The sequence below is a fragment of the Trachurus trachurus genome, assembly GCF_905171665.1.
Source record: "Trachurus trachurus genome assembly, chromosome: 9".
NCBI classification, from domain to species: domain Eukaryota; kingdom Metazoa; phylum Chordata; class Actinopteri; order Carangiformes; family Carangidae; genus Trachurus; species Trachurus trachurus.
This window is the reverse complement of record NC_139895.1, coordinates 7942545-7959564: the sequence shown is the minus strand read 5'-3', so window position 1 is coordinate 7959564 and position 17020 is coordinate 7942545. Positions and strand designations below refer to the sequence as shown.

Here is a 17020-nt window from a genome sequence, read left to right as displayed (position 1 = left end):
TTTATTAATTTATTTAAAAGGATCTCCATTAGCTGATGCCAATGGCACAAGCTAGTCCTTACATCATATTTTCAATATCACAACAGTCAAATAGACATCTTAATACATCGTGTTTGCAGTAATCTTACATTACGCCTCACATTTGATTGCATTTAAACATTAAAAGTTGATATTAGTCTTCATATCAATCATTCATTTAACAGGAACAAAACAGGGATAAGATATAAAATATGAGATGACACATTCCCTTTACATTTGAAACAATAGGCCTATATGTATATTAGTGTTGCACCGATACCGATACTAGTATCGGTAAGGGGCCCGATACCGCACTAAAATGCTGGCATCGGTATCGGCGAGTACTAACAAATGACGCACCGATGCCATTTACTGATAACTAATATGAACGCTGCGCCTTGTGTCTTCTCTCGCCCGACACTCACTGCTGTGTGATCACAGTGTTCAGTGCATGCCAAACCAAGTAAGGATGTAAACAATTAAATTAATTGCAGTTAATCAATCCTTTTCTATGTGTTTTTTGTGAAATGTAAACAAGCAAAGCCGACATAAAGTAGCGGGATCTCTATTTAAATGTGCAGCAGACCCTCATTGGACCCTCAACATTATTTAAAGGTTAAATAACGCGTTACTTAAACATTTTTACCAGGTAGGCAATAAAAAAGTTCTACTGGATTATAGTATTAGAAGAAAAAAAGCTCTTATTTTTTTTTATTTTTCCAAACGGTGTGTATCGGTACGGTATCGGTATCGGCCGATACTGCACAGCCGGGAATCGGAATCGGTATCGGGAGCCAAAAAATGGTATCGGTGCAACACTAATGTATATTTTACTTTTTCATCTTTTACGTTTTCAAAATGACCAACAGGTTTGTCCACCCTGCATAGTTAGTACCTAGTAGCTAGTAGCCCCCCCCCTCCCCCTTTGGAAATGATCACAGTGTGTAAATAGTAAATATCTGGTCTGATACCTGGGTCAAAGTTATCTGAGAGCTCAAGTCTCCTGGGTTTCCCATTCTTTTGCAGGCTGCTGCGTTGTTTCCCTTTTTTCACTCAAACTGTAGAAAACAAAAATAATTCACTGATATTGCTTAAAATATTGCAAAAGAGAGTTTTGTGTTTAACTTTATGCCTTGTGGAGATCATTTAATCTTCCTCTTTTTGAACTGTTCACATTAACAGAAGTTTTGTGCCCAAACTTTTGCATGACACAGTAAATTGGAGACTTGAGCTGACTTGAGATGTAGTGACCTTACAATGACTCAGCAGAAACAGTGATGATGACGTTGTTGAGCTACAGTCGACCTCTTCCCTCACATTTACCATGTGTTGCATTCACTGTTATCTTTCAAAGTGGAAGGTGAATGATTGGGTAAATTCAATTAGAGCTGTTTCCTCAGTGTATTCCTGCGAGGTGTGGAGTCTTATTCATTTGAATTAATGGGTATTTATTGTGTATTATCTGCACAAAATGCTCCAGTTTTAGTTTAAGAACTGTTAAGACATTAAGATAAAGTTTGGACAAACTTTTGCATGACAGTGTATTTATGAAGATAAAAGACAGAATAATCTCACCAAACATCATAAATTCTTAAAATTTTTAAAGATTATAGTGTTTTCTGTGTCTTTTTACGATACTTAAACTTTTGGCCTTAGCCGACGGGCTCCAGATGAACAGAGGAATCGATTTCTGAGATTCAAGAAGCTGGAACACTTTGGCTGCTTTTCAATAAATCTCTTTTATTTTCCGTCTTTTCCGTCATCAGTTTAAAGCAGATTTGAGTTAAAGGGATAGTTGAACATTCTGGCAAATTGGCCCATTGCCATAATCCCTACAGTCATAGCAGTAGGTTCGTTACCTTTATTTGTCGGTGTAAGCTATTTTTGTTTTAGAGGCAAATACAGAGACTGCTTGCTGAAAAACTGTCCCTGAAGGCAGCTGTTATTATCTCATAGCGTGGTGAATGTGCAGGTCACAACTTGTCCACCAGAGCGTTTTGGAGTTGTTGGATTGTGTATTTGATGAGTTTGATGAGGGAAACCAAGAAATCCCATTAGCCTCCATAACGTAGCTCTGAGCAGCTCGCCGCTCTGCTCCACCGTTCTAACTATAGCTTGCACCGACAATTAAAGGTAACGAACCTACTGCTAAAGCTATAGGGATTATGGCAATGGGCCAATTCGCCAAAATGTTGAACTATCCCTTTAATGCTGTCCATCAACTGTCTCTTTCTCTCTCTCTCTCTCTGTGTGTTCACCCACTCAGAACATGTGTGTGTTTGTGTGATTATCATGTTCGTCGGAGTGAATGGTTTCTATGATTTCCATGTTTTGCCTTCACACATTACAGTGCGTCGCACATGTGCAGCAGCTGTCACAGCTCATGTGTTCCTGTGTTTGTCAGTGATGTGTCTCATAACCTCATGATGCACCGCCGCCGTGTTCTCGTGTGCATAAATATGATTTAAACATGATTCAGCCACTTTACGTTACATTTACACCCCGATGCAGGAGACAGAGCCGTGTTCTCACTCGTTATAACTCTGCATTACTGTACTTGGTCTGCTTCGCCTGGCTGAGAACTGGATTTCCTCACTGTGTTTTAGTTTGTGGCTAAAAATAGGAGAGGAAAAAGAAGAAGAAGTAGAAGAAACACATATGCTCTCTTTCTCCTCCGTTCCCAACTTGAACCGTAAATCTTCCCATAAGCCTATTAATCATGGCTGTCCGCTCGGGCCCACAGGTCGGCAGCCCTCTCCTCTCCACCAGCCGTGCTGCATTCAGGTCCCAATGGGAGAAAGCTGTGTGGACTGTGAGAGCCTCCTTACGGGTTTTTGACCCAAAATGAGACACTTTTGTTGACACACGTCTTATTATCTCACCAATATGTAGATTGATGCAGGGACTTAGCCTTGTTATGAGATGTTTAGGGAATTCTTTATGATAATTAGCTTGTATAAATGTCATAATTTGACATAAACTGAATATTTTTTGCGACTAAAACTGATTTCTCCAACACAGAATAGAATATAATTTCTTTATTGACGTTGTAAATCTCATAAACATGAGGAATGAATCTAAATCGAAGAGTAAAACGACTTTGTGCAGTTGTTTTCCATAAGAACAGCTGACTCGGCTTGTTTTATGCAGATTTCTGTGAACACTACTCTTTTAATCAGTGACTTGACAGAATTTACCACAGTTGCAGACGCTGTAATGTTGATTCATCCTGCAATCATAAGTTTCTGCATCACTACAGTTTCTCATCGGCCCACACTTAAAAGCAGTGCTGCGATAGTTTCTCCATTTGTACAAAAATCTTTAACGAACCACAACTAGAAAAAAGAAGAAAGAAAGAAAACTGCAACACGTCGTTTTTAATTTCTGCTCTGTGGGTAAAAGTGTCATTAAACAGACGTTTCCCTCTCTCCCACGAGGAGCGCTGCTTTGTTCTTAGCGCTGCTGGTACCAAGCTTCATAAATAAATCTTCCTCTGAGGAACGGCCGCTCGCTCTTTGCTTTGACTTTCACTCGCGAGTCTCTGGAGGGAGGTTTCTGAAGCGTCGCCGCTGCTGTTTAATCAACAGTTTATTGGACAAATTGAATGGATTTGAACCTGTTAAGTGGCCAGGAGGTCCTGGGTTTGATCCCCCTGTGTGGTGGAGTTTGGATGTGGAGCTTCCTCCCATGGTTTAAACCGTTTTTGAGTACTTTTGATTTTTGCCTTTTATATACCACATAAAAAATGTTCACCATACCCATGTTTGGTATCTTTTTTTCCAGCACAACTACTTCATTAACATGTTGGGCCCAAAAACACTCATCAAACTCATCAAATACACAATCCAACAACTCCACAACGCTCTGGTGGACAAGTTGGGACCTGCACATTCACCACACTATGAGATAATAACACAACGTTACCACACAGAGGGCCGGATTTACTAAAGGTTTGCGTGTATTAAAACGTGTGCAAACGTGATTGCACGCGCAAACACACGTGGAACCTGATCTACTAACCGGACGCACCGAGGATTGCGTCCCTCACACGGGCAGAATAGCACGTGCGATCCATTTAGCGTGTTTGCCTTGATGAATATGTAAATATGGGCGTTTCAGCCAGAACGTGCAAAATACTGGGAGGAGTAGATGCAAATAGATTTATTTAGCGCGTGCAATGTGATTTACCAAACCAGGAAGAGATTGCGGTGGCTGTTTTTGTGTCTTTATTCACCACGTCTGAAAACCATGTACTAACTGATACAACTTTGCCAAAACGTATGCGTTTATTGATTTGATACCTGTCAGAGCCCCATGATCTTACATCTCTGCATTTCCTCACGTCTGGGTAATTTTGTAACAGTTTTTCAGCCGTGTTAAAAGTCATTTACGCGCCGTTACGCACAGGGCACGTCTGTCCTGCAGTGCGCTCCGTTGGCTCCTCTCCTCTCCTCTCCTCTCACCTGGCTGCTCAGCTCCGTCTCTCAGTCCCGGTCCCGGACTGAGACACGTCACCGCTGCCTTCACCCGTCTTTGATCCCTCTGGTCAGTGGTCAGAGCGTTTAGATCTGTGTGTCCCACCTGAGCTCTCTATTAATCCACTGGATCATGGGCGGCACACACATATTAGGTGTGTGATTGTCGCTGCAGCTGCAGCCTGTTCGTCACTATATGACGAGTTGGGCCCTGTAGCGATTTGTGTTTATTTATCTAAACAGAGCGCGAGAGAGATGAACACACATGCTGTCATTGTATGCATCGGATCAAATGTCATTCTGTCCCTTCGTTCGTCCAGCTCTCTGTCCACTCTCTCCATGGCGGAAACGATTACTACGCGCAAAACCCTCATTTACATATTGTGGTTTGCACGTGTTTTCATTTAGTGGGTTACTCTTAGTAGATCACCTGTTTTGCGTGCACTAACCAAACTCGCAATATTATAGCGGGTGCAAACAATATAGCGCCCGCTATCTGAGATCTTAGTAAATCCGGCCCAGAGTTGTTTTAGAGGAAAATTAATGCAAAACCGCTGATGCGCGTTGCCTTCAGGGACAGTTTTTCAGCAAGCAGTCTCTGCATTTACCTCTAAAACAACTCTGTCTGGTAACGTTCTGTTATTATCTCATAGCGTGGTGAATGTGCAGGTCACAACTTGTCCACCAGAGCGTTTTGGAGTTGTTGGATTGTGTATTTAATGAGTTTGATGAGGGAAACCCAAGAAATCCCATTAGCCTCCGTAGCGTAGCTCTGAGCAGCTCACGGCTCTGCTCCGCCGTTCTAAAAACAGCTTGCACCGACAATTAAAGGTAACGAACCTACTGTTATGACTATAGGGATTATGGCAATGGGCCAATTTGCCAAAATGTTGAACTATCCCTTTAATATTGTACGTGATGATCTTGGGCTCGAGCTTCAACTCACTTGGGTTGGGTTTGGATTTTCAGGCCCGTTAAAAACTCTACTCTAGGTGACTAGATTGTTTGTTAGAGCCTGGAGGGTTAATTAGTGACTCTAAATTGCCTGTAGGTGTGAATATGAGTGTGTGTGTGTGTGTGTGTGTGTGTGTGTGTGTGTGTGTGTGTGTGTGTGTGTGTGTGTGTGTGTGTGTTGGTCAGCTGGGTTTGGCTCCGTCTCCCCTCTCTCCTGCCTGGATGAGCGGTCTAACCAGTGGATGGATGGATGATCCAGTCAGAGACTAATGATGCAGAGTGTGGTGGTGGTGGTGGCAGCAGCTGAGAGCTCGTCATCGTCGGGGGGAGTCGGCGTGTGAAATGACCACGACTCAGCAGCCAAACGGTGAACTGGTAGTATAACCGTTGTTGGCTGCAGTTGGTAAATTGGTCAATCTGAGCTCTGGCGGCGGCGGCGGCGGGGAGCGAGGCTCAGCTGGAGGTCAAGGTTGTACTAACAGTCGAACTCTTCCCTTCCCCTAACGATGCTGGTTGAGAGTCGCTGCTAAACGCCAACACACCAACACACCAACACACCTGCAGCTTTTTTTTCCTTTTGGTTTTGTGTTGTTGTTGTTGTTGTCATATAATCAGGTGCTGTTAAAGGGATAGTTCACCCAAAATTCAAATTGCACTCATTATCTACTCACCCTCATGTCGACTAAGAGCTGTGCGAATTTTCAGAGTCCTCCGTGCCTTCTCTGAGTTACAGGGGGGTCCGCGCAGCAGTATTTGTCCATATAATGGTTATCAATGGATACCAACTTTCTTTGTCCAAAAAGACACACCAAAAAACATCCAAATACCTCCATACTGCTCGTCTGTAATGTCCCTCTTGTGTTGAAGCCCCGACATGAGAAATTGTTCCGCCGGTCAGTGCAAATCACGCACGAGAATTTTCAGAGTCTTCCTTTCCTTCTCTGAGTTACAGGGGGGTCCGCACAGCAGTGTTTGTCCATATAATGGTTGTTATAATGGTCCAAATACCTCCGTAGTGCAAATCTCGCGTGATTTGCACTGACACAGGAAGAGCAGTGAACTGAGACACTGGGAGCTTCCGCTACAAACAAGCTTAAATTATAGACTTATTTAATTTTTTTCGGAACAATTTCTCATGCCGGGGCTTCAATACAAGAGGGACATTACAGACGAGCACTATGGAGGTATTTGGATGGTTTTTGGTGTGTCTTTTTGGACGGAGAAAGTTGGTATCCATTGACAACCATTATATGGACAAATACTGCTGCGCCGAGACGCCCCCCGTAACTCAGAGAAGGAACGGAGGACTCTGAAAATTCTCACAGCTCTTAGTCGACATGAGGGTGAGTAGATAATGAGTGAAATTTGAATTTTGGGTGAACTATCTCTTTAATCCTCCACACCTCTGGATCAGCTGTTTTCATACGACTTCCCCCGTTAATCGCGGGCGCCGGCCGGCCACCGCCGCTGCTGCTGCAAGTTTTTAATTTTGTGCTTCAGGGATTCTGGCTCGCTGCACTGGTGAGGAAATTAAAGTACAGTGAGCGAGAGAGCGTCGAGGCGGCGCTTGTGTTGGAGAGAGAGAGAGTGTGTGTGTGTGTGTGTGTGTGTGGGAGAATCCAATTGTGGTTCACTGTCAGCTGTCAAAGCAAACAAGAAATGATCTTGTAACTAGTCAGGTGAGAGATTTGTACGAAAGAAAAAACTCATTTGTTTCCCCGCTGTTTAATATTCAGGGATGATGCGAGTGCAGGAAGCGGGCGGAGAGCAGAACATATGCAGATGATTGCTACATCAGGAAGCAGCCGAAGCTCAACGCAGCAGCAGACAGACAGACAGACTCATAAACACTTGAGTGATATTTGTAACAGCCAATAGGCTCGTCAATGAGCCAGAACCTGCAGCGCTGCAAAGTGTCTCAATCTCCCACTTTTCTCACTCGGCTTCTCCAGCTTTTCTCTCTCTCTCTCTTACTCTCATCTCAAAAAGCAGATTTGGGCCAGTGGGATGAGAAGTATAAGGTCAGAAAAAGTGAGAATGAAAAACGAAGCGGTATAAAAGGATAAAGAAGATGATGAGAGGTACCAGAGTGAGAAAATGGAGATAAGGATACTCAGAGCAGCAGGTTGAATGAATAGTTTACCCCCCCACCCCCTCAAAAAAAAAGAAATATTTTAAGTAAAGAAAACTTAAAAGATTTTTTATTTTATAGCTACAGACATTTATTTTTTTTCTTTTTGATTTTATTAAGAAAATTTAAAAATGTTTTTGTGAATTTGAACATTTTTAAGAAATTTCTTTGAAATTGTATTCAGACATTTCAACTTTTTTTTTCTTTTAGATTTTAGAAAGAAAATTTTACATATTTTGTGAATTTGAACATTTTAAAGAAATCTCGTTGAATTTTTTCAGGCATTTCAATTTTATTTTTTATTATTATTATTTAGAAAATATCACTTTTTATTTTATTTTTTATTTTTTTTTTACATTTTTAAAAAATGTCTTAGAAATTTTATTCAGAACTTCAGAAGGACATGTTTACATTTTTGTCTTCTACATTTCACAAAAATATCAGGAGCAAAGAAATATTCCTTTTACTCTGGAGTGTAAACCTGGACACCATCTTCAAATAGTCTTAGTTTAGTCAACAGAACAGTCAATGCACAGAATAAACTTTATGATAAACACAGCCACTGATCAATCCCAATGCATTTACCAATACACCAAGGTCTCTACGTGTTTACCTGCAGCGCTTCAAAGTGTCTCAATCTCCCACTTTTCTCACTCGGATTCTCCAGCTTTTCTCTCTCTCTTACGCTCATCTCTTCAAAAAAAAAAAAAAAAAAAAGCAGATTTGGGCCAGTGGGATGAGAAGTATAAGGTCAGAAAAAGTGAGAATGATTTGGTGCAGGTGGAAAGAAAATGGCAGAGGGAGAATAAAAAAACGAAGCGGTATAAAACGATAAAGAAGATGATGAGAGGTACCAGAGTGAGAAAATGGAGATAAGGATACTCAGAGCAGCAGGTTCTGCCTTACTGCCTCACTTGAATGAATAGTTTACCCCACCACCCCCTCAACAAAAAAAAAAAAAAATTAAGTAAAGAAAACTTTAAAGATTTTTTATTTTATACAGACATTTATTTTTTTTCTTTTAGATTTTAGAAAGAAAATTTTACATATTTTGTGAATTTGAACATTTTTAAGAAATCTCTTTGAAATTTTTTCAGGCATTTCAATTTTATTTTTTATTATTATTATTTAGAAAATATCACTTTTTATTTTTTTTTTATTTTTACATTTTTAAGAAATGTCTTAGAAATTTTATTCAGAACTTCAGAAGGACATTTTTATATTTTTGTCTTAACATTTTAATTTTTTTTTTCTCATTGTGTGTTTTGAAAATTCTACATTTCTAAAATTATCAGGAGCAAAGAAATATCCCTTTTACTCTGGAGTGTAAACCTGGACACCATCTTCAAATAGTCTTTAGTCAACAGAACAGTCAATGCACAGAATAAACTTTAGATAAACACAGCCACTGATCAATCCCAATGCATTTACCAATACACCAAGGTATATACGTGTTTACCTGCAGCGCTGCAAAGTGTCTCAATCTCCCACTTTTCTCACTCTGCTTCTCCAGCTTTTCTCTCTCTCTCTCTTACTCTCATCTCTTCAAAAAAAAAAAAAAAAAAAGCAGATTTGGGCCAGTGGGATGAGAAGTAAGGTCAGAAAAAGTGAGAATGATTTGGTGCAGGTGGAAAGAAAATGGCAGAGGGAGAATAAAAAACGAAGCGGTAAAAGGATAAAGAAGATGATGATGAGAGGTACCAGAGTGAGAAAATGGAGATGGAGATACTCAGAGCAGCATGTTCTGCCTTACTGACGCTCTTATTGGCCATCAGAGTTGAAGCCTCACCTCCATCTTTTTCATTTTCTCCACTTTTCTCTCTCTCTCCTGTCTTTCCTACTCTCCGTCTCCCTCCATCTCGTTCTGCAGCCGTCACGTTAATCAGATCCCTCTGTCACATTTTTTACTACGAGCTATATACCAGAGTTTATTTACTCCATGCATTCAGAATATAATGAATAGAGCAATCACGGTGCAATCAAGTGAAAGCGTTCCCCGCGTATTGTTTGACAAGACGCAGCACGCGGTCGCTCGTTCGCTTTGCATCCCAGATACGTCGGCTGCTCATGCCGCCGCTGTTGTCAATGTCACCGCCGCCGCTGATTGCTGACGGGGACGATGGGAGGAAGGAGGAGGCTGTGTCACACGATGTTTGAGGAGTGTGATGTTCTTTCACACATCGGCTGCTGCTTCTCATTCCACTAAAACTGGAGCATTTTACACAATAAATACCCATTAATTCAAATGAATAGGACTCCACACCTCGCAGGAATAACACTGAGGAAAAACAGCTCTAATTGAATTTACCCAATCATTCAGCTTATACTTCCACTTCCACAAGAGAACAGTGAATGCAACACATGGTAAATGTGAGAAAACAGGTTGACTGTAGCTCAGTTAATGACATAAATGATGTGTTTCTGCTGAGTCATTGTAAGGTCACTACATCTCAAGTCAGCTTAGTCTCCTATTTACAGTGTCATGCAATAACAGAATGTTACCAGTTGTTTTAGAGGTAAATTCATGTAAAACCGCTGATGCGCGTTCCCGTCGGGGGCAGTTTTTCATCAAGCAGTCTCTGTATTTACCTCTAAAACAACTCTGTCTGGTAACGTTGTGTTATTATCTCATAGCGTGGTGAATGTGCAGGTCACAACTTGTCCACCAGAGCGTTTTGGAGTTGTTGGATTGTGTATTTGATAAGTTTGATGAGGGAAACCAAGAAATCCCATTAGTCTCCGTAGTGTAGCTCTGAGCAGCTCACGGCTCTGCTCCGCCGTTTTAAAAATAGCTTGCACCGAAGATTAAAGGTAACGAAGCTATGACTATAGGGATTATGGCAATGGGCCAATTTGCCAAAAATGTTGAACTATCCCTTTAAAATATTGCAAAAGAGTGTTTCGTATTTGATTTGCTGCACCCACCCTCAGTTGTGAAGCTCCCTCCCTGTGCATCACAGTCAAACTCACTATAATAGAAAGTCCAATAACTATATAACATTTATGATACATAATATCATTTGGTTTTATTGTTTTGGATGCTGTTTTTCTACTGTCTTATGGAGTTTATTGTGTTATGGTTATAACTGCCGCAATTATGGAAATCACTTCCTAACACTGTTTAGCAAACAGCTTTGCAAATAAAGTTATTATTATTATCTTTATCTTCTTTTATGCTTGTTAACTTTAACAAGTGACCACTAAAATTTACTTTGTAGGGATCGGAGCGCTCCACTCCAGATCAGAACTGTGGAAAATACTGTAGATCCATAAAAAAATGTCGAAAACATGGATAAAGAACGAGAAATAACAGGAGTTTATTGTGACTAGCTGTTACAGAAGAAGCATTAAAGTTATGTAAAGTTGCTGTGACCTTTTGACCTCTCTGTCATAAATGGTTTTAAGCCTCAAGATGCTTTTAAATGGTTAATGGAAATGTTGTTTTATGCACTGGTTTACTGAGTGAAAATAATTTTTAAGTGCAACTTGAGGACAAATCTAAGACACAGGTTTGTGTTTGTGTTGGTAAAGTGGTGGTGGACCAACTGGGAGCTGCTGTGGGCAGTGGGCACTTCATCATGAAATGCACCAGTGGAGCCTCTCAGATGTTCCCACTTGGTCCCAGTTTGCACAGTGAAACTCCCATTAACACAGAGTGACTGAGGAACCAAATGTGCTGGGTGACATTTTGTTAAAAAATTTAATGTGCTTAATTTGGGATGTGTGTGTTGCATAGTTAAATCCGACTGCCTGTGCTAACTGAGTTTCAGTGCAGAGCCAAATCTGTTAGACAGAATTTGCATAAAATGAAATGTTAAAATGTGCCATTGAGGGAGTGAGGAACTTCATGTCTTGTGTCCAGCTGTGCCTGCTGCTGCTGAGACGTATAGAATAAAATTAGCATGAAATTGAATGTCAGAATATGTGTGTGTGCATATCATGCATATATTATCTATTATTCCCAGATCTCGTATCCACATTTTGACCAGAGGTGCCCAACATATTTTGAGTTTTAGAGTTTTTCCTGTGTTGTGTGTGTCCTTCAGACCAGTGTCATGGAGACTGTCTGTCCTGTGTGGGGACCCCCGACCACTGTGAGAGCTGCAGGGACCCGAAGGCCGTCCTCCACCTCGGCCGCTGTCTGTCCATCTGTCCAGCTGGTTTCTACGCTGAAGGACGGACGTGTGCAGGTAGGACTGTCCTTTAAATACTGTCAATAACTATATAGCATATATAATAGTTCTCACTTTTACAATACTCTTTGCAAACAAATCTGAACTGTTAAAAGGTTTCTCTTTTGTCGTTCCATTTCACTTGAATGAATAGTTTACCTCCCAACCCCTAACCCACCCCCAAAAAGAAAAAAAAATTAAAAGTATTTTAAGTAAAGAAAACTTCAAAGATGTATTAATTTTTTGGAAATTTCATACAGGCATTACATTTTTTTCTTTTCGATTTTATTAAGAAAATTAAAAAAACATTTTTTGTGGATTTAATAATTTTAAAGAAATTTCTTTGAAATTTTATTCAGACATTTCAATTTTTTTCTTTTTGATTTTATTAAGAAAATGTTAATTTTTTTGTGAATTTGAACATTTTAAAGACATTTCTTTTAAATTTTATTCAGACATTTAAACTTTTTTTTTTTAATTTTATTTAGAAAATTTTACATATTTTTTGAGAATTTTTTAATTTTTAAGAAATGTCTTTGAAATGTTATTCAGAACTTCAGAGGGAAATTTTCAGACGTTTTTGTCTGAACATTTTAGATTTTTTTTTTGTCATTGTGTGTTTTGAAAATTCTACAGTTAAAGCAGAAGTGAGTGATATATTTGTGTTAATATAAGTCTTAAATAGTTATATCTTCCGACAGCAATCACTTACATAGAGTGTTTGGACTGAAACACGGGTCTCTCAGTCCCTCTGCTCTGCTCTGAGCCGAAGAGAAAACATTTATCGTATCCTACAGTTTTTATCCAATGAGGAGAGAGAACGGCATGCAGGGCTGTGTGTGCAGCCAAGGAACGCCGTGAATGTGGTGACGTAGCGACGAGGACTGTTATGGTGCGTTCAAGGAAACTCGTATTTTTCCGACCGTGAAGTAGTACCAGTTCGATCTGGTACGAGTTCACGGGTCGGAAGTTACGAGTGGCCGTTATAGTGACTTTCACCGGTAAAACAGGTCGGAAAAACACGAGTGGGTTGCCTGGAACACTACAAAGTCGTAAGTTGTGACTTGAAGCTGTAATTTACGATTTCAAAAGCCTGCCTGGAACGCAGCATTAGCGAAAACGACCGGATCACTCACTTCTGCTTTAACAATAATATCAGGAGCAAATAAATATTACTTTTACTCTGGAGTGAATGTAAACCTGGACACCATCTTCAAATAGTCTTAGTTTAGTCAACAGAACAGTCAATGCACAGAATAAACTTTATGATAAACACAGCCACTGATCAATCCCAATGCATTTACCAATACACCAAAGTCTCTACATGTTTATAACGACCCACTGCAGGAACACAATAGTCACTCAGTGTCCTTTACTGTACACTGCACTTTTTGTTCCCTCCTTTACCCAAATCCCACCATTACCTGCCAACTTGTACAACTTTCTATAAAATAAGAATAGATATATAGAAAATGAACTTATAAAAGGAAAGATTTGGGAAAGTCAAAGTGCAGCAGCGCCGCTCTGCACGCACGCATTGAAGTTCAAGAGTGCAACATCTGGATTGATCCTGCGTCCACCTGTACGTCTCTCTTACACATGAGTTTTCCTCTTTGTATTTGTGTGTAGTAGTAGTTGTATTACTTTTCCCGTTTGCGATCTGGTCTGTTGACCCAGCTGTGGCACCTTGACCGGGCTCTGACCCTCCACAGCCGTAATCTCCTTAAGCATTTCACTGCATTCAATTCCCCCGTCCCATCGACCCTCTCTCTCTCTCCTTCTGAGCCGGGCGTTCGCTGCCCACAGTCATTCATGAAGCCAGTAAACACCAAATGCCCACACACACGCAGTAAAAAGGCCATCACAGACACAGATAAAGGTATTAACTCTGAAGCCTATAGCTGAATCCTTAACATTGTTTCCACACTTGTACTTATAGAAATGTGAAGCTCGGATGTGTGGACTATATGTGTTCATCTTAACTCAGTGTTATGATAATATTACTTAACCAGGAAGTCTGAAAATAGCTTTGATGCTTCCTCAGCAACGGCACAATAGAATAAAGCTAGTAGATATTAGACTGGTACAGATAACCACATTATGTAACAATTATGTTCAACTTTCAAGAAGACGGTTTAATATGTTTTCCATCTCAACTCTCTTCAACAAACTCTCATTAAACCTTGTTTTGTTTTGAAGACGTCTCCTGCAGCAATAACAAAACGCCGACTGGGGAGATTTTAACTCTGCATGAGGTCAATTTCCATGACAACTCAGTCAATTAATCATTTTTTTGATCACAGGATGTTTATTATTGATTCTGTGTTGATGAGCTTTTTGATAATTGCTCTCCATGTTAATTAGAAACTTCCAATACTGATCACATTTACAACCATGATCAGCTCAAACCACACTGAAGGGTAAAGCACATACACACAGGTTAATATCACAACTGACACTAAAACTTGTTGACTATGCTGATATTGTTCATCAAAACACTTCAGACACTCATCTTAAATCTCTGACTTTATTAGTTAATTCCTTATGTAGATTTGTTTTGAGATCATTGTCTTATGTGTGATTCATTGAACTGATTACAACCAAAATCAAGAAGGCAATCTCATTGGCTTCATTTTCTTTTCAAATGTGTTTATCTCCATTGTTCTCCATATTTAAAAGAACGTATGATTCCATACGATTCGCCATATACTCACTTAGACATATGAACCTCCCTTTTTTCTTTGTTCCTAGATTCTTGAAACAGGTTGGTAAAAGGTCATTCCAATATAAAGCCCCATCGGATTGAAATGACCTCCCTCCTTCTTTGCATTCTGTTACCTCTTTTCATTGTTTCAGGATGTCACTATACTCCTATCTTAAAACAAATTGCTCATGTTTCTAATTAATTAATTAATTAATTATTTTTGTATTCTTTCTTTCTCCATTTTGGTTATTCCTACTATGTTTTTATGTTCACATCATTGATCCTTGTTATTCAATATCTCTATTCTGTATGTTAGACTTATGTGGGTAGCGGGAGTAGGTGAGCAACTTTTTCTTGAAATTTTATCACTGGGATCTTTAAACTTTTTTTTGATAATTTTTTTTTAAACATTTTACCACTTTTTCTAGGATTTTCTTTTTATTATTATTATTATTTTTTTTTAGAAATTTTACAATTTTTTTTTCTAGAAAATTTTTAACAGTTTTTTTTTCTTTTCTTTTTTGAAATCTTACCACTTTTTTAAAAAAAAATTTTGGGGGGAGAATTTTTTTTACCACTTCTTTCTAGAAATGTTTCAACGTTTTTGGAGAAATTGTACCAATTTCTCTACAATATTTCCAAAAATTCACGCCATTGGCCCTAATTTGAACGTACTTTGACTAAAAAAGTAATGTTCTTTAGTCTTGGACCAAATATTTGTAGTGTAGTGTATTTCAAAATTTTGTCGGTCTCTGGTCTAATTTGTGTCATTTTAGGGGTCCTTGATGTGAAAAAGTTTGAGAACCACTGCTTTAATAAATTCAAATTCAAATACACACACTCAATACAGTATTTACAATCACGGCTCAAATCTGGCCCGTTTACGGCAGCAGGACTGTCCAAGAGCCAGATGCCACCTGCACATCTGGACACAGCTGGAATCTGCCCAGGTGCAGAGAGTATTGGTCAATGGGAATGATTACGATTATATATTCAGATATAATTTAGCTCCGGCTCTTATCGTCTCCCCTCTCCATCCAGATGTTGTTCATCTTTCTGCACACTTCCTCCTGATGTCACCTCGAGTCTTTCCGTCTTCTCCCTAATCCGATCCGTCCGTGATCTTCCTCCCTATCGTCGCCGCCATCTTCATCTCAACGAGGCGTCGCTGAAATCTCTTCCCCCGTCGCTGAGTGGGAGGCTGCTGAGAGCTTTTAAGAGGAGGAGATTTAGTCACTTTATATTCTGTAATCTTCAGAAAAAACCAGCTGGAAGTCTCCTCATTACACGTTCTGTCCCGTCTCCATGTTCACTGGGTTCATGATTATGTTTATGGAAATGTCTGTAAGTAGATTAGACTGCATCAGTGCCTCCCTGCCAAACTCATGTATTTAATTAAAATGTAGTGTTTTATTTAACATTTTATTTAGATTTCTCCGTTTTCAACTCGGTGAAAGCTTGATTTTCTCTCAAAGTTGCAGCAGGTGCAGATAAAACAGGTTTAATCCAGTTTTTAAAAAGCAAAAAAAGTTTTAACATGAGAAACTCAACCGTCAGATTTGACGATACAGACGAGATGCTGAATGTTTTTTTTTTTTTTTCAGCTTTTGTGTTTTGTAAAGTTTGGCTTCCTCCAACACGTCGTCAACCTGCAAACCTGCATCTCCTCATCAGGAAGCACGAAACATAAACACATGAGAGAGAGACACAGAGAGAAGATAAAACTATCAGATGGTGTGTGTTGACAGAGAAGGGGAAGCGGCCATGATGTAATTACAGAGAGAGGGTAGATGATGCGTCTTTATTGTCCCGGGGGGGTAATTAGCTGCTCTGTTAGTCATGACGAGAATATTTATCCAGCCTTCACTCAAGTCACGTCTTCTTTTTTCTTTCTTTTCTTCTCTTTTTTTATCATATTTTTTTGAATATTTGCACAAAGAAACAGGTTCAAATGTGTGTATGTGTGTTAAGTTTTCCTCTGGGATAGGCTACTACTCAGAGACTTTGAGTTTAGGTTCAATGTTCGTTTTTATTTTATAAATCATTTTTCATTCATAATTCATTCATTCATTTATAATATACAGCAGACGTGATCTTGTAAAAAGGGAAACCCCATAAGCTTCTGTAGCTTATAAATAATAATAATAAAGTAATTTATTTGTCCCTGTAGGGAAATTGAGTAAATGGGGACCCAGAGATATCAAAACAGCAATACAGTATATTATGAAATACAATTCCTATTTCTACCTAAAATCTAACCTAACTAGGGATGGGCATTTCGAATAATTTCCTAATCGAGTAACCTAACCTGGTGTTACCCGGGTAACCGATTACTGTAATAAAAAAAAAAAAATTACGTCATGTCTGATGGACAGAGCGCAGCCGGTGCATAAATGCGCTCTGTCCGTCAGACAGTCACATCACTGACACACAGCGTCGTCAGACTAAATATCAGGTGGATAATAAGAGTAGAGACTGGAGTTTAAGATGCACATATGGGGCAGATGTGCATCTTTATGCCGGGGAATAAAGGCGCTGCATGCGCTCTGAGCGCTGAGCGCAGCGC

At 39.6% G+C, this 17020-nt stretch overlaps 1 protein-coding gene across 1 annotated transcript in view; it reads left to right on the top strand.

Annotated features, from left to right (window-relative positions):
* fras1 (Fraser extracellular matrix complex subunit 1) overlaps positions 1 to 17020 on the top strand; it is a gene marked incomplete at its 5' end in the record, with an annotated part of 337050 nt that overhangs the window by 128611 nt on the left and 191419 nt on the right. The window contains one exon of the mRNA XM_083979904.1: positions 11625 to 11768. Within this exon, the coding sequence (XP_083836030.1) occupies positions 11625 to 11768 (144 nt within the window). The remainder of the gene's footprint in view (positions 1 to 11624; positions 11769 to 17020) is intronic.